The 22246-nt window shown below is 40.8% G+C and overlaps 1 protein-coding gene across 1 annotated transcript in view; it reads right to left on the bottom strand.

The window, feature by feature from the left end:
* The window catches only part of LOC131216990 (phenylalanine--tRNA ligase beta subunit, cytoplasmic), a 70370-nt gene that overhangs the window by 23811 nt on the left and 24313 nt on the right, over positions 1 to 22246 (bottom strand). The window contains exons 12-14 of the mRNA XM_058211645.1: positions 9391 to 9519; positions 9183 to 9293; positions 413 to 547 (exon numbers count right to left, since the gene is read on the bottom strand). Coding sequence (XP_058067628.1) covers positions 413 to 547; positions 9183 to 9293; positions 9391 to 9519 — 375 coding nt within the window. The remainder of the gene's footprint in view (positions 1 to 412; positions 548 to 9182; positions 9294 to 9390; positions 9520 to 22246) is intronic.

A 22246-nucleotide genomic window follows, 5' to 3' on the forward strand; every position in this document is an offset into this window, starting at 1 on the left:
GATCGTCCATAGACTCCAAACAATATGAATTTTGGGCCTATGGCCCATGCACTATTGAGCCTTCCGACTAAACAGTTTTATACCATGTGTAAGGCAATGACATGGAGGCACAGTACAACCCATGCCTCCAGAGGCACTGGATTGGCATTGGCACTTGTCGAATAAATTGATCCAGCAGACAATCTTTCTCATCTTGAATCAGAACCTTTCATCAACAAAAGGTAAAGAGTGCTCATAGTGAAAAGAGGCAAGCAGGTGGAAATAAAAAAGAAATATATCAAAGTCTGAATGAGCAGCTTAAAAAATCAATGTAATTTTAAGATTAAAAAATTCACTCGGATAATAATGAAATGCAACTTAACATTGCAATACACCACTTCTATCCCTGTAATTCGTAGAAAAGAAAACAGACCTCGAAATCAGATGATCGAGGATTCCCAATAATGACTGCCGTTTTCTTGTCATCAGTCCGGTTTAACATTGAGAAATTTTCTTTGTACGAGCACAAAATCCATGTGAGCACCTCAGTAAACCCAGTCATGGCAACCTATACAAAACAATAATTGGAATTTAACATCATAGAAGGATGTAAGTAGCACAAACCCCATTAGATACAATTGCAAGAGATAACAGAAAAAGAATGAATTGTTGTTCCAGGTTAAAGAATAAGTGGTCACAATCAAGCATCAATAAATTGACACATTCTGTCGACTGAAAACCAGACAGTTCCAAATGATATACTTGAAAATGATACTACAAGTACATCTAAACAGACACCTTCAAATGTTTGAGAAACTGCAGCCTCATAAAATCAACACATTAAAACCATCTGCCAACAGGCTACATAGCATAACAGGCTGGCAACCAAATCACTATGCTGACAAGGTCTCAGACTCTCAGCGTATCAGAAGTTAGCATTACAAACAGTAGCGAAGATTCCAGTCAACAACATGTTTAATGCTTAGATGCATTGAGTAGTTAGAAGTTTAAGAGTAAGCCTCAGTAATCAACATCTTTGATGGTTAGATGCATCATGTTCAATGCTTGGATGCATTGAGTAATTAGAAGTGTATGAGAAAGCCTCAGTAATCAACATCTTTGATGGTTAGATGCATCAAGTAATTCGAGGTGCATGCAGTAAGCCTCGGTAATCAACTCCCTCCTACTTCCTACCTCCCCCTCGAAATCACACTGCTCCGAAACTTCTAATGATTACTTATGATTGCAAACTTGAGCTTCTAAAGCCTCCCCCAACACAAGCATAACATCGACAAACTGAAGGTGCAAGATGGGATTTCCTACTTTCAATCCTTTCCATAGCCCATATATTTCTGCTCCAGTGAACATCTTACTCATCCACTTGGACACAATCGAGAAAAAGGGATAGAGGGTCTCCTGCCGAAGAGCTCTTGAACACCAAAAGACTGTTTATCAAAACAAAAAATGATGACATTGAGATACATTCTTTGATCCATCTCTCTTTGAAGCCTATTCTGTGGAGGAGATAAAGAAAAAATTCCCAATCCACATCATCTCATGCCTTTTCCATATACATATTTTGAACAGAAACAAAAGAACTCTATTGGAAAAAGAGAAATATATGAAGCCTGAAACAGCACCGGGATGATGAGAGATTATCCCATGCAACAACAAAAGAATAAACCCTTAAAATTTGATTTTAGTTTACCATATCGATTACCACTGAAAGCAATACGGATTAGTCGTATCAGCCTATGTGAACTGATACATACATGTGCAGCCCATCCACAGTGGGGCAGATCAGAACAACAGAATGGATTACTTTATCCCTTCCCATGAGTTCTAGCATTTTGTAGGAGTTAGGGTCTAAACTTTCATCATCATCATCATCATCATCATCATCTAAGCCTTGTAACAGCTATTTGGGATCAGCTACATGCAAGGGCCATAACTTCAGTTAGACCATAGGTTATCAAGTATTTTCTTACTACCTCCACCCGTGTCCTTTTGGGCCTTTCCCTTTCCCTTTTAGAACCTTCAACTTGTAACAACTCAGTCCTCGTCGGCGCAATTCTTAGTTTCTATTGCACATGACCAAACCATCTAAGTCTACTTTCCCTCATCTCATTACCTATTGGTGCTGCTACTAAATTCCCTCAAATGCATTCATTTCTATATCTATTGTTGTCATGCCACTCATCCATCTCAACATCCTCATTTCAGCTATACTCATCCTATGAACATGTTGTTCCTTAACTGCCCAGCATTCTATCCCATAAACAATGGCTGGTCTTAAAGATGTCCTATAAAATTTCCCTTTTGGTTTGCGTGGTAAAACTCAAGTGGCATGTCTCCATTTCCTCCATCCTGCTTGAATTCTATGGGCAACATCCTTCTCAATCTCTCCACTCTCATGAATTATCGACCCAAGATATCGAATGTGGTCATTTTGGGAAACTTCTTGGCCAACAATCTTAACAAATTCCTCATTCCCACTTCTGTTGTTACTAAAATTGCACTCTATATACTTTGTTTTAGTCCAACTAATTTTAAATTCTTTTAAATTCTAAAGCACTCCATAAATCTAGCTTGGTATTTACGCCTTCTCTTGTCTTTCAATCAAAACTACGTCATCTACAGACAATATACACCATGGGATCTCTTCCTGCAAACGCCTCCTTAACTAATCAATTTCCAGGGTGAAAAGGCACGGGCTCAATGCCAACCTCTGGTGCCATGTTATTAAAAAAACTATTACATAACAGCCTTACATAATGATAATGGTGGGAACCGTTACACAATCTAAGGTTGCAACGCCTATTCTGGAAAAAGAATATCCCTTAACAAGCCGATACATCTTCCTTTATAAATAATTTTGACAGTTATACAAGACCTTATCAGCTATTACAGAGGTCGTAACGACCGTTACAGCCACTGTTATCATTATTGACCTTGGCTGTTGCAAGCATATGGTAATTGGGAAAACTCACTTTTCTCTCCACTAGTGGTCCTCAAATTTGTTATTGCTTCCTCATACATATCCTTTATCGTGTCAATATATCCTCTTGAAACTCTCTTCTTTCCCAACACCCACCAGATTAACTCTTTAGGGCCAACATCTTAAGCTTTCTTCTTCCTATCCTTATATTTCTCCATCATTAAGCCAAAAGTAGCTTCAGTTGCAAACCTCCTTGGCATGAAACCAAATTGATTTTCTAATACATTCATCTCATGCCTTAGTCATTGGTTAATCATTCTTTCCCAAAGTTTCATAGTATGGCTCATGAGTTTAATTCCATGATAGTTAGTGCAGCATTGTCCAAGGTACTTTTCCTCTATTTGTCTGGCATTTTCTTCGACCTTACAATACTACCAGCTCACCAGGGTCTGAACTTTCATGTTTCAATAAGGGATTGATCTAATACAGTTGCAAGTAGAGGGTATGATACCTTGCCATATGCTTGAGTAGTTTGTGGGCCCAACGTAATGTTTGTAACATCCAAACCATGCATCATGTGTGCCCCACAATGATAATGGACTGCCCTAAAAATCGGGCTGATCCAAAACTCAGGTGGGCCATACCATAGGAAACAATGTAAAAATGTTCCCAAAACTGCACACTCAAGTGGTGTGGCTCACTTCTGATTTGGATAGGCTTGATTTCTAGGGCATCTCTTCATCTTGGTGGGACCCAGCTAATACATGGGTGGAAGGCATATACAGACAACGGTAGTCCCCACAAAATATAATTTTCTATGTTGAGTGTCGTCCCCATATTGTTACTTGCGTTGTGCAGCTTCGCAAAGTTTTGGATTGGCCTGATTTGTGGATTCAATGTAAAAAAATAAAAAATAAAAATAAAAATAATCCCAAAACTGCAAACGCAAGAGGTGTGGCCCCACTTGTGTTTTGGATAGGCTTGATTTTGGGACACCTCTTCATCCTGGTGAGGTGCAGCTTATGAACAGCTTGCAAGGCATATACAAACAATAATACGCCCCATACACTATGATTTTTTCTATGTTGGGTGTCCTCCCCTGATTGTTTTCTGTGTAGTGGCCTACCCGAGTTTGCAATTGGCCTGACTTGTGGGTCCAAGGCCAAAGTTGGATTAGACAAGTCACAAAGGGGCAATGTGCTCCATATCCCCCTAACTTGGACAAGTCTATGACGATACAGGATGAGTCGTCCCCTGTATACTCATTTTGGTGCGGTTTAATAGATCCACTGGGACCAAAATTGGTACATGTTGGGTGATGCATAACAGTTTCATATGGTACTTAAAAACCATATACCATATACGGTGATAAACTCAAACAAAACAGCCTTACCAGACATCGTGATAGGAAGTGTTCCCAGTAAGAGATCCAATCTCTAGAAATATCAGAGATAATCCTCTTAATTGGGATTCGAATGCACAACTTATAATCGATAAGAAAATCTTCTACTTTAAAGATTCAATTGAGACTCTTCTATCTTTGAAGGTTTTGTTGTTCCTCTCTCCAATACCCCCCACAAAGATGCAGCTGGTAGCATTTATCAGATAAGGCTTCCCCTGGAGTTAAGCAACCCTTCGTCTCATCTGGAGAAATTTTCTGAAATATCTCTAGCTAGGGTCCACAAAACTCCAATGAGATTGAAGAAATGACTCCATACTATCTCCGCTACCTTGCAATGAAGGAAAACATGGTGCCCCATCACCCCATAATCCTTAAACATGACGCACATATTAGGAATTGCAATGTTCCTCCCCATAAGACCGTCAATCTTAACTTTTTAAGGATTTTATTGGTTGTGGCCAACCAAATCAATGCACAACAGGGGACGCGCTGGCCGATGGAATGAGGACCCACCGTGGTTAAAGATCACCTGAAAAATGATTTAGAGGTGAAGTCACCATTAGCCATCCATATCAAAGCCTTTGTATACTTGGTTGAATAGTCAAGACGAACATCTTGTAGCTTATCCAGAAGCTCGACATACGAACTTATCTCCTCCCTGTTAAGGCCTTTGCGGAGAACGACATTCCATGCCACAACACCCCCAGTGACTTCATAACACACAAATACCTTTACCTCTTTGTTGTGAAAAGAGAGAAGAGAAGAGAAGGGGGAAAGCATCCACCAATAGATGTTCATCAAGCCAAATGTCCCGCCAAAAGCTCCCATCCCCTCAGCCAGTAGAAAATGAGTCCCTTATCAAATAGATTCCCTACATTGTCAAACAGATTTTTGCTTGAATCGATTTTACTTCCATTGACAATCCTATTAGGAATACCAGTGAACCATCCCTCTTCCAATTCATCATACCTCTCTCTGAAGAGGCTAGCATTCATCATTGTACCTCCGCCATCATCTATCCAAAAGGTCAATTACTTCCCTTCAACCTCACCCCTTCCCTCTTTGATTTTAGAATGTCGTCCCACTACATGAGATGAAACTTATGTCAATAGTGAAGATGGGCATCATGTAGCTTACTAGAAGCTCGACATAAGACCTAATGATGAGGACATCACATCATGTACACCTTTGCGTACATATTAGAAGAGGAGGCGGGCCGCCCCGGTTTCTTTATGGCTAGGCGAGTATCAATTTTGAAGACCCTATGTGCATGTGCGAGCATGTGGAAGACCCCACACTAGGAAGATGCACATGAGTTGCTTTAAGGAACGATTTGGACCGTTGGATTTGAGGGACGTGATGATCGGGCTGTTGGATCACATGAATTACATGATCTGGCCATTAATCGTGAACCATTCATGTCATCATAGGACATTTATGTTTTAGGATTTAGTTTATCATTGATTTATGCTTTGGACACCTTGTGAGTGGTTTTATTTGTTTTTTCATTAGACTAGGGTATTTTGGTCAAAAGTCATTAAACATGATCTACTTTGTAATTTTGAAAAGTTCTTGAGATATATAGGGGGGAGGGGAGTGTGACCTCTCCATGGTGGATTTCTCTCTAAAAAAACAAAATGCTTTTGTTTCTTCTTTTTCATGCTATGTGAAGACTTGTTCCATGTGATTTGGAACAAAGATCAGTGTGATGCCCATCTTCGATCACAGGAGTGCGAGGCTTCCAATTATCCTTCTTTGAGTTCTTCGTGCGAGGTATTTTGTTGAAATCTCCTTAATTCTTCATCCAAAACCTATCCCAACACCTTCCTTTTTTCTTCTTCATCCTTTCCCTCAAAACACCAAGGTTACAGACCAAACCTTAGCTGATCAAACCCCACAATGTGACCGTATGGCCACACGTGTGAGCCCACGGGCTGGTCCATATGGCCATACCTCTATTCCCCCTTCTCTCTTTGAATCCTTCCTCTAAAACCCTATCTTCCATTGTCCAAAACCCCAACCTTAAAATCCCAAATCTCTCAATTTCCCCAAATTCCCAAACCCTAGATCTTCAAATCCTACAATTAACCTAAAATCCCTAATTTCCCTACATCCAAAACCCAAATTCCCACCTCCTAATACATAAATCCTTTAATCCATTTATTCAATTCCCCACTTTAACCTTAATTTCACCTTTTTCCCCAATCTTTCCGAACCCTAGCTTCACCCACACCCAAATCTAGTAAAACCTAGGTAGTATTAGACCTTCCCCTTTAAAATAGGCCTAGTCCTATGCTATTTGGATGTTTCTACATCCATTAAATCCTAGTTTCTCATGTTTAATGGTCTTGTCGGATGATGCTTGGCAACTTAGGCTTAAACTAAGCATGATTTCCTCATAGAATCTTGAAATTTATGATGATAGTAGCAAGATTTATAGTTTTCATTAATTAATTTAAATTTGTTGATTGATCTTTAACATTATTTGAGTTCATGCATTGGTCCTACAACACCTTACCTCCTCCTCGTTAAGATCTCCAAAGATAACAACATTCCATGCCACATCGCTCCCAATGAATTCATAACACTTAGATACCTTCACCTCTTTGTTGATGGAAAGGAAGAAGAGAAGAGGAGGAGAAAGAAAAATCCACCAATCGATGATCTTCATGCCAAATGTCCCACCAAAACCTCCCATCTCCTCCAATAGAAAATTTACCTCCCTTATCGAATAGATTCCCTTCCTTTCTAGGTAGATTTGAACTTGAATCATTTCAACTTCCACCTAACCTACTAATAGCTCCATCCCAGTTAATGCAGGAGTGTTTTCACACCGGGCTCGAGTGGGGTGGCCTGTGGGATGTAGGGGCACACTCAGGGTGAGCAACCCATGTGAAACGGGTGGCTCGCGTGAGGCAGGCCCCACCCGTGTGAGGTTGAACCCATGTGAAGTGGGGTCCACTTGGGGGTTCGGCCGAGGTCGTAACCCATGCACTATGGGGCCTAGGATATAAGATAAAGGGATTGATTCGCCATGCTCTATCAATTCGAGCTTTTAGAGCAAGTGGTTAATTGTCCTACATCACCAGTGCTTTCAGCTTATCATCTGGCTTACTGGTGGATCCTAGTCATTGCCTCCGCAAATAGCATGGAACTTGTAGGATTCTTCTAAGTGTTGCTCCAACTTAGAATCCCCACTTCACACCCTCGCTCACATTTCTTACCATTTACACTTGTTTCATTTTGAAAGAGATGCGTCCCTGCTCCCACACTCGAACTTTGTTGCCGCTTCGTTTTGCACTTCGTGCAACTATATGTTGGAACCTTATTCCTATTAGGAAATCCCAAGGAAACCATCCCCCTCCCCATTCAACTACTTTTTGTAGGCACCTCTACAATTGAAGCTGACATTCATTGTCATACCTCACCACCATTAACCCAGAAGAACCCATTTACTTCCCTTCACCCTCACCAACATATTCATCCTCCTTCAATTTTAGAATATCGTCCCCATGTCAGAACCTCGTTCCTATTAGGAATTCCAGGGAAACCATTCCCATTCCTATTCACCATACTTTTTTGTAGATTGCCTCTCCAAATAGGCTAACATTCATCATCATACCTCCTCCACGAAGAGCCCAATTACTTCCCTTACAACCTCGCCAACATATGCCTCCTTCCCTCTTTGATTTTAGAATCTCATCCCACGGTCATTTCTTCTTCAATCTGTGATCAACTTTGTATCTTGTTTCTAGCTGCCTCACAGTCATAGCAACGCAAACCTGTAGCCAGCAACGCAAGGAGTTTGTAGCCATAAGTCAAATTTTGAAATCCATGCATTAATATCTACAAATGCTTCATGGCGACATCGCTTTTCTTCCTTCTTATTTGACCAAGGGTCTTATTTGGGGTTACAAGGGTCCTCAAGTTATTGTTATTGGGTGACTGAGAACAAGATCCTTAGAATTGATATTTGAGCGAGAAGAGAATGATGGTAATAATGTTTGTATTATGTGTCGTAGAGGCCCTGAATGGGTTGACCATCTTTTCATCTGTTGTTATGCTGCAATGAATGTTTGGACTTTGGAGTGATTTACTTATCCTCTTTGAGATGAGCTGCCTACTTAGATCAAATGATTTGTTCTTCGCTTGGAAAGGAGGGAAGGCTAGTAAGAAGAAAAATATTCCACGGCGCTTGCCCTTGTTGGCGGTGTTGATGAGTTGTAGACTATTTGGTGAGAGTGGAATAACCATGCATTCAATAATAGATCTGTCTCCATAGAGATGCTTTTTGCAAAGGTTAAGGGCAATATAATTTATTGGGTGGAGGGTAAGATTTATTGGTTATTGGGTTTTGATGTTGTGATCTAGCAGTTGCAAGTCGGGGATGGCATTTCACCATCTCCCATCTGCTTCTTTTCTGGTATTTCATTTTGTTCAGTTTTACTAAAAGTTTTTGCTACCCTGAAGACAAACCCATGCATGCATATGCACGCACACATTCCATGCCCCTTTCATAAGCTCATCTTCCATATTTGTTACATCCAGTCTGAAACTTAGCACATTCAGATCAAAGCTTCAAGAAATAAGACAATGCATTCCCAAGCCAAAATAGAGTAGCTTCACATTCACACAATCCCATTGTATAGATTAAGAAAACAATCACTTGCAAACATATTGCGTTAGCTGTATCAAAAAATGGTCATGAAAATGGAAAGAAAATAAACACACTAGCCAGTCTACCATAATTCAGAAAGGCAACTCATATATCCATTTAAAAAGAGGAAAAAGAACTCTTCAATGGAAGAAAAAAGGAAAATGGAATCCACATAATAGAATCACAGTCGTATGTTTTATCAGTACCTCCATTCTAATGAGATCACTGATTTGGTTCAACGGTTGCTGCCTGCCCAGTGTCAAGGATGCTGGCTTTGTTTTTGGAACTCTATTGAATCCATAAGCAATGGCCACATCCTTAAGAGAAACAATCATCAAATTACTATAAAGATAAGTGAAACTGATACTTGATGCAGCAACACCATAATTGTTAACAAGATATTGTAATCAATACCTCCATCACGTCACAAGCATGAAGAACATCACTTCTTGTTGGAGGTACAGATACAATGATATTGCAATGTCCATCTCTTGATATGGACTTCTCGGCATGCAATTGCATTTTATTCAATGAACTAGTGACCTGAAAAAATGAGATAGTAAAATAAGTATGCACACCGAATTTTAACTTACTAAGGAGCATCACATTTCCTTGACGCAAACTGTTAGTCATGTAACTGCATGTAATTCACTAAACAACCAACCTGAGAAAGTAAGAGAGGTAATCTTAAGATGCAAGGCAAAGTTTGAATGTAAGATGCATTAAGTGACACAAAAGATGGAAATAAACTCAAAAAATGATATGGCAAACCATTCACTGAACACAGGTAAACAGTGTCATATCCAAAAATTATAGTAACTAAGGAGAACAAGTATTAAGATGGCAAAGGAAATACAGCAATGGGTGGCCACAATGGCTATATGTCACATACTATGGCAGACCATTCATTAATGACAGGTAATCACGCAAATGACCAATTTATAAAAACACAATCACATCAGTAATCAAGGATAACATCTATTACTCTCCATTTGAAATCACAACAACCGGTGATCACAACGATTGTTGATCACATGCCCCTTTAACCTTTCACTGGCGAGATGCAGGCAATGTTCTTGGCGAAGTTCGCGGTGTCGTAGGTGATGCGGGTTCCATGAGGGCCTTTTCTTCGCCTAGCACGGGGATAGGATTGGAAAGAAAGGGAGGCTGCTTTGGAGGTTGGTTTTATTGGCTGTATTTTGGACCTTACAAGGAGAGAAACAAGTGGTGCTTCCGGAACTGGAATAGATCGGCCTCAAAGGTCTTCGTCAGGGCTGAATCAGATGTAACTTAGTGGGCCTCAAATATAAAGCTGCTTGCTAGGTGTCCTCTTTCCAGTGCCCCTGGGACGGATTTGTAGTTTGTTCAGTCACTTTGGCCTTAACTCATTACCTTGAGAGAGAGAGAGAGAGAGAGAGAGAGAGAGAGTCATCACAGTCCCAAGAAACAACACCGTCTTATTATACTAAAAAAGACGTAAGCTCACTTGGAATATGCCAATCTCAAGCATAGCCAAGTCAACTAGAAGCCAGACAAATGATCTTGGCCTAGCAATATTCTCAAGACTGAACAAGCTTCACAATCAAGAAAGACTTGATAGACTGGAGTATTTCCCAGTAGAACTTGAAGAACGGAGATGATCTTTAGCATTATTTCACCAACGCCTTATGAGTTGTCCTCCTCCTCCTTGATGGGGACATCACATCACGCACGCCATTACACACATATCAAAGAAGGCAGCGAGTCCCAGTCTCCATGTGGCTAGGCGAGTACCCGTTTGAGTCTATAGGTGGAGCTGAAGACCCCACATAGCATGTGCGAGCATCATCGAAGACCCCACATAGCATGTGCGAGCATCATCAAAGACCCCACATTGGGAAGATGCTTGTGGGTTGCATAGAGGACGAGCTTAGATGAGTTTTGGATTTGGATGAGTTTTGACCCTTGGATACGGTTTGATCGTCATGGCCCACCTTGATCAAGGACATTGTCGGGATCCATCGAACAATTAGAATTATAGTTATTTTGGTTTATGAGCATTTAGTTTACTTTTGAGGCTTTAGTTACATGTTTATTTGGTTTTATGTTTCATAGGGAGTATTTGTAATCTGGAATTTATGATTCATTGCTTATATAATCTAGAAATCTGATTTGTTTTATCACCTTAAGACCAGTGTTTTAAATATCGATGATATTGGCCGATATATCCCACGATATATCTTATATCCCACGTGTGCGATACGAAACTCACAAGTAGTGTGATATATCTCACATGTTCGATCTGGTGAGCATTTTCGATTTTCGATCCATTTTTTCTATAAATCATGTTAAATCAATGTCAAATTGTTGCAAATCCATGGTTTTTCATGTTTTGCATGAAAAATCATGGATTGGGAGCTTCAATTTCCAAATTTGGAGGAGATGGGCCGAGTTGCGGAAAATTTATAAATAAAAAATAAAAAAGAATCAAAATTTCCCACTTCCTTGCAAATCGGTTGCAATCCTTGTATCCACAAATAAAATCAAACATGTATATAACCCGATCTAGTGATTCTTCTTTTGCTTTTGAATGTATTGTTTGTGTTTCTACACGTCTTCTTACATTTATAAACTATATGAATAGACTTTGAATATACTTGCATCAATTCAGTTAGACAATGCATGGATTAGGACCCCATGCAAAGAAAACCTATTATGTGCACTTATTTTTTGTAATGTTTTGATTTATAAATGTGTGTTGATGTCTCTTTTAACAATCACTAACGTTTCATTGAAAAATTCAACCAATTTCCCCATGTTTCCAACAACAGCGATACATTACGCGATTCAACCGATATATCCCATGCGATAACCGATACGTATCCGTATCCCAGGGGTACGATACGTAACACAATACCGATATTTCAAACACTGCTTAATACAGAAAACTTTATCCTACATCAAATTTTGGTATTAGAGCGAGGTAAACATAGGGTAGATTCATCTTAAATCTAAAATAGGATTGTTCATCATTATACATAGTGTAGATCATCATATTGTGACATTCTAAGGTCAGTTATCCCATATGTATATTGCTAAAATTTTCAGGTACTAGTTGTTTATCATGGTGTATTGCTGAAGTTTTAGTCCTAGTATTTATTTTAGCATATTGCAAACAATACTAGTGGTATTCCTTCAATTATACCATTACTGAATTTTCTCAGCACCCATTATTTCCATCCTACATTGCGAAATTTTGAGTATTAGGGCGTTTCATTGGTTACATTGTTGGATTTAGGGAAAAGTGTCTCTTTAGTCATATAGGGTCATCTTGAGTTGTCTACGATCATCTATGATCGTGTCGAGTCTTTACCTTAGGTTTTAGTGCAAGCCCATGCGATCTGGGCATTGTTTTGGTCTTCACCCTACCACCATGAGCCAAGACCAGATTCTCGAAACTCTTAATGTCACTAGCTAAGCTATATGATTATTGATCCTGCTTTGAGCCTCAAGGGCCTCCAATCGTTTAGCAAGTGGGTGGTGCAGAGGAAGTTCACGTGGGAGGTCACGTTGGTGGACATGGAAGAGGCCATGGCCAAGGTGTTGGCCATAATGGGGTGTGTGCCCAACTACCCTATGGAGGGTATCTAGACCACCATGATTCTGATGATCGAGGCCCCTAGTTTTGATGATCATCTGGACCCAAAGGCTTTCTTGGACTGGCTTGCGGACATGGGCCATTACTTGGAATGGCATGAGATGTCTGATCGCCATCGTGGGAGGTTCGCCAAGATAAAGTTGCTGGTTTAGGCTAAATTGTTTTGAACCAATCTTGAGTGCAAGTTAGAAAGATCTGGAAAAGACCCAATTGTAAATTGGGTCAAGATAAAGAAAGCACTAAAGGAAAATTATCTTCCTCTTTCGTATCACCAGAAATTAATGGATCAATGGCAATCCCTTTGCCAGGGAACAATGCCCGAGAAGGATTACATCACCAAATTTGAAGAGTACATGATGAGATGTAATGTCAATGACCCAATAGTGACTCTTTCGCGATTTAGGATGGGCCTCCGATCCAATATTCAGCGCGAGCTTCTCTCTCACGATGTTGGCACTCTTGAGCATGAGTATCGATTGGTGCAAGAACTTGAGCAGTACTTGAAACCGCCTTTTGAGAGATGGTTTGACTTTCGTAAGTCCAATGTTAAGACTACTCACCAAGGAGTAAAGTCTAACTTTGGGAGTCAACCCAAACCCTCTGCTGGCACTCAAAGTAACCAAAAAGACTTTGGGTACAGGAGTCGCCAGTACCAGTTCACGAGGCAAACCCAAGCGGTGCTATTACTGCCAAGGATATGGCCATTTCGCTTACTAATGTCCCACAAAAGAGCAAACTAAGGCCCTCATGATTGCAGAGCAGGAAGAAGATTGAGATGGCTAGGGTGACTGTGAAGAAGAAGAATAACATCATGTAATTGGTGTTAGTGATAAAGAAGAAGAGGAGACCGTATCACTTGCAGTTGTCAAGTGCGCTTTAGCTTAGGCCAAGAGAATTAATGATTGGCACAAGAATACCATTTTCTATACTTACACCAAATGTGGTGAGAAAAACTGCAAAATGATCATCGATAGTGGTAGTCGTACAAATGTGGTCTCTGCAAGCACCATTTCTCAGTTAGGCCTAAAGCCTAGTCCTCACCCTTAACTAGAGGTGGGCAAAATGGACCCGATCCGACCCGATCCGCCCCGATTCGAACAGAACCGATGGCCTGGATCGGTCAGGTTCGGGTAGTATCGATCAGATCTGAACGACAATCGGATCGGATTCGGGTACGTAGCAAATCCGACCGAACCGAACCGAAATCCGATCCGTTTGGATCCGATCCGATTCGATCCGGACCGCACCGAGTGTGGTAACTAGTAAATTACAAGTTCACCCCTCCCCATATCTCATATTAGTAGGTGGATCCTACAAATTTTTTAACGGTGAAAAAATCATTATCTCCGCTTCTATTTATGGTGTGGTCTAGATGATCTTTGGATATGATTCATTTTTTGGATCATGCTCTAAAATGATCTCTGAAAATAGATGAACGGTGTAGATATAATAAATACATCACTGTAAGGCTCATGTAACTTTGATCTCCTTTGAACCGTTCATACAACTCAGAGCTCGAGGAGCGTCAGTGCTCGTCTTCGAGTGACACGTACCCAAGAGCAGACGTATAGCTGTTGTTAGCTGGCAGCGGATTGCGTACTGAGTAACTCAGTAGGCTAAACGTACTTAGTAAACTCTGTGGGGTCCACCGTAATTTATGTATTTTATCCACTCCGTCCATCCATTTTAAAAGATAATTTTAGGGCTTGAGCCTAAAAATTAAGTATATCCAAACCTCAACTGGACCACACCATAGGAAACAGTGTGAATTGAACATATACCGTTGAAAATTTCTTGGGGGCCACTGAAGTTTTGGATCAAGCTTGTATTTGTGTTTTCCCTTCATCCATATCTGTGTGATCTTATAAACAGGCTGGATGAGAAATAAACATCACTGTGGGCCCTAGAAAGGTTTCAACGGTGGAAGTCATTATTCCAACTATTTCTAATGGTATGGTTCACTTGATCTTTGGGTATGCTTAAATTTTGGTCTCAACCCCTAAAATAAGATGAAAAAACGGATGGACGGCGTGGATAGACCAGATACATTCACTGTGGGCCCAACAGAGTTTACTCAAAATCCGATTTGGTGTTAGCTAGAGAGTGCTCGTCTCCTAGCTACACGTACGGCTAGAGCAGCTGTAGTATAGGTGTTAGCCTGTACTTGAAGCTTCTTTAGGAAGTCACAAGTATAAGCTTCTTCAAGAAACTATGTACGCAGCTGGCGTGAGCTTCACCGTTTTATCCTAATGAGTAAACTATGTGGGGCCCGTCTTGAATTTTTTGGTTTATCCACACCGTCCATCAGTTTTTCCATATTAATTTAGGGGTTGATACTAAATTTTAAGTGTATCCAATAATCAAGTAGATCACACCATAAAAAACAATGAGAATAATAATTTTCACACCGTTGAAAAAAATAACGATCCGAACCTTGTCCAATCCGATCCGACTTGATTTTCCTGACCGAGTCGGACTCGGATCGGTTCAGGCCAGCAGAAGATCGGATCGGATCGAGTAAGATGGTCCGGACTCGGTGCCGGATCGGATCGAGTTCGGGTTTGACCCTGCAAATTTCGAATCGAATCGGGTTGGGCCCAATCCGATCCGACTCGGTCCGATGCCCAGCTCTACCCTCAACCCTATAGAGTTGCATGGGTTGATGAGTCCTCTACGCCAATCTCGCAACGTTGTCCTGTTCCCGTCCAGTACGCATCTTATAAAGACTTGATTTGGTGTAATGTTTTTCCTATGGATGTAGGCCACATCATCTTGGATAGGCCTTAGCTCTTTGATCGTGATGTAACAATATTCGACCGCTCGAAGGTTTGTTCCTTCATGTATGAGGGTAAGAAGATAAAGTTAAATCCTCTTCCACCCAAGAGCACCCCAGAATTTAAGAAGACATTGGAAAGGGTGATCCCAGAGAAGTGAGGAAATCCCAACCCAAGTCTCTTCATATCATTAATGCCGAAAAGTTTGGAAAAGAGACTGAGGTAGATTCGAAGGTGTATGCCCTTGTGGTTAGGGAGATTACACCCAGGGTGAGAGTAGAGTTGCCATCTAAGGCGATTCTAGTTGTTGATGAGCGATGTCTTTCTTGATGACTTACTGGATGAGCTTCCACTCATGAGGGACATCCAGTATGCCATAGATCATGTCTCAAGGTCGAAAGACCTTCCTCGTTACCGAATGAACCCCGCGGAGCATGCGGAACTAAACAAGCAAGTTGATGAGCTTCTAAGAAAAGGGTTCATTCATGAGAGTAGAGTCCGTGCGCAGTGCTCGCCCTTCTCACGCATAAGAAAGATGACACTGAAAGATGACACTGAGCGCATGTGTGTGGACGGTAGGGCCATCAATAAAATCACAGTTAAGTACTGGTTTCCTATACCGCTTCTTGATGATATGCTCGACATGATGGCCAATGCCACAATTTTCTCGAAGATAGAACTCAAAAGCGGGTATCACCAAATATGTTTACACCTACGAGATGAATGGAAGACATCCTTCAAGATGAAGGATGGGTCGAGTGGCTAGTCATGCCCTCTAGCTTGACTAATGTCCCGAGCACATTTATGAGAGTGATGACCCAGGTGTTGAGACCCTTTATGGGTAAGTTCCTTGTTGTGTACATCGATGACATTCTTATCTATAGCCCATCAAAGGAACAACATCTCCACCATCTAAGGCAAGTTTGCGGGATCCTCAAAACTGAAAAGCTTTATGCCAACCTTAAGAAGTGCACATTCATGTCCGAAAGCGTTATTTTCTTAGGGTTTATAGTATCGTCTGAGGGCATGAGAGCAGACCCTAAGAAGGGCAGGGTCATAATAGAGTGGCTTGAACCGCACAATATTCATGAGGTGCAAAGCTTTCACGACTTAGCAACTTTTTACAAGCGGTTCATTAGAGGGTTTAGTTCCATCCTGGCTCCTATTACCGATTGCATAAAGAAACGAGAGTTCACATGAACTAAAGCCTCTAGAGCATTCAATGAGATAAAGAGCAAAACAAGTGAAGCTCCCATCATGCGCCTTCTAAACTTTTCTAAAGTCTTTGAAGTTGCATGTGATGCATCGGGTGTAGGTATGCTTAGTCAAGAAGGGCAACCCATTGCTTACTTTAATGAGAAGTTGAATGAGGCTAAGCAACAGTACTCTAACTATGACAAGGAGTTCTATGCGATAGTCCAGTCATTGAGACATTGGCGACATTATCTGCTACCATAAGAATTTGTCTTGTTTTCCGATCATGAGCATTACATTATCTTGAATCCCAGAAGAAGCTGAACTTAAGGCATGCTAAGTGGGTTGAGTTTCTTCAGGAGTACTCGTTCGTATTGAAACATAAGGCCAGGGTCGAAAATAAACATGCAGATGCCCTTAGTCATAGAGTGACGCTTCTACAGTCCATGAGCTTATAGGTTACTAGGTTTAAGCAACTTAGAAATGAATATCCTGCTTGCCTAGATTTTGGGAAGGCATATGCATCGCTCTTGGTTGAGCCGTCGAGGAATGACAGTGGATTTGTCCTGAATGATAAATTCTTATTTAAAGGTGACAAACTTTGTATTCCCCATACCTCTCTTTGGGATTTTCTTGATTGGGAGTTTCATGCCGGAGGAGTAGCAGGTAACTTTGGTCATGATAAGATCATTACCCTTGTGGAAGATAGATTCTATTGACCAAGTCTCAAGCGAGACGTTGCCAAAATTATTGGGCAATGTTGTACTAGTCAGCTAGCAAAGCAAAAGAAGTAAAACATTTGGTTATACACACCTTTGCCAGTGCCACATGCGTCATGGCAAGACATTAGCATGGACTCTGTGCTTGAGCTTCCCAAGACTATCAAGAAGCACGATTCTATCTTTGTCATAGTGGGTCGTTTTTCTAAAATGGCCCACTTTCATCCATATTTTAAGACATCGGATGCATCCAACATCGCAAAGCTATTCATTGAAGTGGTAGTCTATTTGCACGGTTTGCCCAAAACCACTATGTTTGACCGGGACATTAGGTTCATGAGTTATTTTTGGAAGACACTTTGGCACGTGATGAGAACAAGGCTCCAATTTTCATTGGCTTATCACCCTTAGACTAACAGCCAGACAAAGGTGGTTAATAGAAGCCTTGGTAATTTGTTGAGATGTCTCGTGGGTGATCACGCTAAGACGTGGGAAGCAGTATTACCTATTGCAGAGTTAGCATATAACGGTTCAGTTAATAGGTCTATAGGCATGAGTCCATTTGAAGTTGTACACGGTTATAAGCCTAGAAAACCTATCGACCTCATTCCCATGTCATTATCACGTAGGCCATCAAAGTTTGCAGTGTCCTTTGCACAACACGTGCATGCATTACATAATGAAATCAAACAAAGAATCAATACGAGCAATAAACGCTATAAACTTTTTGCTGACTCTCATCGTAGATTCAAAGAGTATCAAGTAGGCGATTGCATGATGGTTTGTATTAGGCCAAAGCGAATTCATCATGGAACCATTAAGAAACTACAGGTTCGTAGTGCGGGACCTTATAAGATACTGAAACGAATTGGTTCTAATGTGTATATTATAGATTTCTGTCTTCCATGGGGATTAGTTCTACATTCAATGCAGAAGATCTTGTGCCTTATACAGGGTCCCCAGCTACAGCTCATAGCACTTCACTTGACCATCATAATGACCCAGACCTATTCCAGGACCCATGGCCATTACCTGACTTGTGTTCCCCGCTTTGCCGCCCTTGCCATATATACTTGCTAGATGAGAGGAGATTGAGGAAATCTTGGATTAGCAAGTAGTTTCCACATACCGAGGAGGGTTTCAGAAGTTTTTAGTGAAGTGGAAGAACAGGCCGATTTCAAACAGTACGTGGATCACAGAGACAGAGTTCCAGAGCATTGATCCAGATTCACTTAAGCGGTATCGGTGCTTTATTTCGTGGGAGGCGATTTCTTCTCAACCGAGGAGAGTTGATGGGGACATCACATCACGCACGCCATTACAAACATATCAAAGGAGGTGAGCCCCAGTCTCCCTGTGGCTAGGTGAGTACCCGTTCGAATCTAGAGCTGAAGACCCCACATAGCATGTACGAGCATCATCGAAGACCCCACATTGGGAAGATGCTTGTGGATTTTGCATGGAGGACGAGCTTGGATGAGTTTTGGACGAGTTTTGACTGTTGGATACAGCTTGATCGTTGTGGCCCGCCTTGATCATGGACATCATCGGGATCTATCGGACACTTAGGATTATAGTAATTTTGGTTAATGAGCATTTAGTTTACTTTTGAGGCTTTAGTTACATGTTTATTTGGTTTTATGTTTCACATTGGGGTATTCGTAATAAGTAAGGGGTTAGACACAAACTGCTTTTGACAGAGAGGTTTATTGTAAAAATACTTTCCTGAGAAGGAGGAGATATCTAGGCTTCACACCTCGTAGTTAACTTTCCCTTCTCTCTTTCAATCCATCAACCATTTACTCTTTCTTCTTTTCCCTACAATCCAAGGAGCTAAAACCTATACCATTCTAAAATCTCAAACAAATCAGTCCATACGCAGCTGGGACTGACCGTATGCCAGCCGTACGACCGTATGGACGTGACTGTACGGCCAGCCGTACGCACTCCCTCTTCCCCACTTGTATCCCACAGTTTTCCCCTTGATTGCCTCTTATTACTACATTAAAAACTCTAGTTTCAAAACCTTAATCTAACCCTAAACCTAAACCCAAACCCAACTTTTCTCCAATTGTGAAACCCTACTCTTTCCCCAAATTTCCCAAAGCAATATGCACTCCCTCTTCCCCACTTGTATTCCATAGTTTTCCCCTTGATTCCCTCTTATTGCTACATTAAAAACTCTAGTTTCTAAACCTTAATCTAACCTTAAACCTAAACCCAACTTTTCCCCAATTGTGAAACCCTACTCTTTCCCCAATTTTCCCAAAGCCTATTTCTCTCTCTTTTGGGTAAACACTCGTTAGATTTGAGTTGTTCCCTTGAAAGTTAGTATTAGCCCCATGTTAATTTGGGGGTTTCTTAATACCATTGGAACCGATTGCTTTAGTGTGTTAATAGTTCTTATTATGAGCATGTATTAGCCTAGGATCTAATATATTGTTTACTTGTTTACTATTTTGGATTATTTTGAGATTGCTGAAATTTATGATTCATTGCTTATATAATCTGAAAATCTAAATTTTTTTTTCATCACATTATGACAAAAAAACTTCATCCTGCATCACTTCTTCTTCTTCTTCTTCCTTTTAAGAGAGAGCCATTTTCTTATGAGTAACAAGATACACAAGACTAGACTAACAAATCTCAGGCTAGGAAGTCCACTAATGAAAGCATTCCACCCCTCTCTCTTAAAGAAGATCAAAGACTAGCTTTAGCAATTTTTATTTTTTAATTTTTAGAGAGAATTGAAATTTATTAACAGGCACGTCAAAAATGCGAAAAAATACAACCCAACTCCACAACTCAAAAAAGATGAGAGATTGAAAATTAACTGCCTTATATAAGAAGCCCAACTAAAAACACTTAACTTTAATTTCCTTAATAACTTCTTCCGGCGTAGAACTCCTATTCCAGAAACAACGCCTATTATGATCCCCCCAAATGGGCCAAAAATACTGCGAAGATAAGCAATCTCCACAACTTTTCGCACCACTACTCTATGCCAAGCCCACAACCGATCCACAATAGAATTTGACATCACCCAAGCAATATGGGAAACATCCAGAAAATGGTCCCACACCTTTCGAGGGAACCCACAATAAATGAAGGGTAATCAATCGACTCCGCATCTCCCATACACATCAAACATATGTTGGGAAGGACAAGGGACCTCCTTCACAAATTATCAATGGTCAGCACTCTCTTTCTTCCCACTAGCCAATTGAAAGCCGACACTCTTGGAGGGTCTCCATAAGACCACAAATGATATGGAAAATAATGGGAGTGAGGTGGACCACATATCAACTTGTAAAAAGATCACGTGGAGGAGCGGCCGAACTATGAGCATTCCACACCATTGAAAGTCCTTTTAGCAAAGGAACCGCACTCTTCAACCAGTCCAATAAAGCAGATAACTCTAAAATATCTTCATCTGACATGTCCCTACGACGAGGAGACCAAATGAACAAGCCCCCACAAATTGAGTAAGCATGTCTGAAGCGATGCGAGCCAAACTAGGGAAATCTTCTTGAAAAGCCCGATCTCCACATCCAATGTCTATCCAAAAATGAATGTGGTTACCAACTCCCAAGGAGAAAGAAACCCCTCTACTGAAGATATAGTGAACCAAAGTAACCGCTTTTCACAAGCTACAAGCACGGTATAAAAAAGACCGAACACCCAGTGGAAAAAACAAAAAAACTTGTAATCCTACGAGTAAACCCCATACCTCCCCCTTATGAAGCCTCTTGCTCAAAGCTTCACCAACCATAGCAAAAAGATAAGGAGATAAAGGATCACCTTGGCCAATGCCCCTTGAAGACTTGAAATAACCATTTGGTGACACATTAACCAAGATGGAAAAATATGCCAATTGCATGCGATTCCGCATCCAATCCCTCCATTTCTAACCACAACCCTACCTGTCGAGCGTGTAGTCAAGAAAATCCCAATCAACATGATCGTATGCTTTTTTTATGCTAAGTTTGTAAACTATCCTGCCTTTCCTTTCCTTATACCTAGAGTCAATGCATTCATAAGCAATCAAAGCACTATATGTGTCTTCCTAATACAAAGACCCCTTGATTCTTAGATATAACTTGCGCAAGCACCCTTCAAAACCGAAGAGCCAAAACTTTAGTAACAATTTTGTGTGATCCCCCAATTAGGCTAATGGCCTTAAAACCTTATAACATTTCCGCCCCTTTGACTTTAGGAATAAGAGCAATGAAGGACACCCCTAAATCATTTGAAAGACAACCTCAGTCATGGAACTCAGAAACGTAATCCATCACATTACTCTTGATGACTTGCCAATATTTTTTATTTAAAAAAAAAAAAAAAAAAAAAATCATAGGGAAACAATTAGGAGGAGAGCCCTTCTCACCACACATAGAATCCTCAACATCTTTACAGGCCGTTTGGCAGTGAGGATTTTGGTGTATTTGAATGCATTTGAAATACAAACTGCACCTTTTTGTGTTTGGTAGCAAAATGGGGGAAAAGGATTTGGAATCCAGTGCATTCCAAATCTCCCAAAATCCATGATTTGAGATCCTGGCAAATTGTTGGGATTTGAGGGAATTTGAGGCTCTGCCTATCTTTCCCTCTGGTGGGAGAATCGCACAGAGGGACCTCTCTCCCCACTGCACTGCCTAAAATGGTGGTGACGGGGTAAGGTTAGCAGGTGGGCCCACCATGATGTTTATGTGAAATCCACTTTGGCCACCAGGTGTTTCACCTCATGTTAGGCTCAACGACAAAAAAACAACCCCATTCTTGATTTAGGTGGACCACACAATTGGAATCAGCATACAGTGAAACAGGGACCCTTCAAATTGTTTTCCCTGATATGGCCTACCTCAATCATGAAAAGGCATGATTTTTGACACCCAGGCCTAAAATTTTGTGTAGCATCTAATGATTGGAGTGGATTTCACATAATC

This window comes from Magnolia sinica, chromosome 10 (genome assembly GCF_029962835.1).
Source record: "Magnolia sinica isolate HGM2019 chromosome 10, MsV1, whole genome shotgun sequence".
NCBI lineage: Eukaryota > Viridiplantae > Streptophyta > Magnoliopsida > Magnoliales > Magnoliaceae > Magnolia > Magnolia sinica.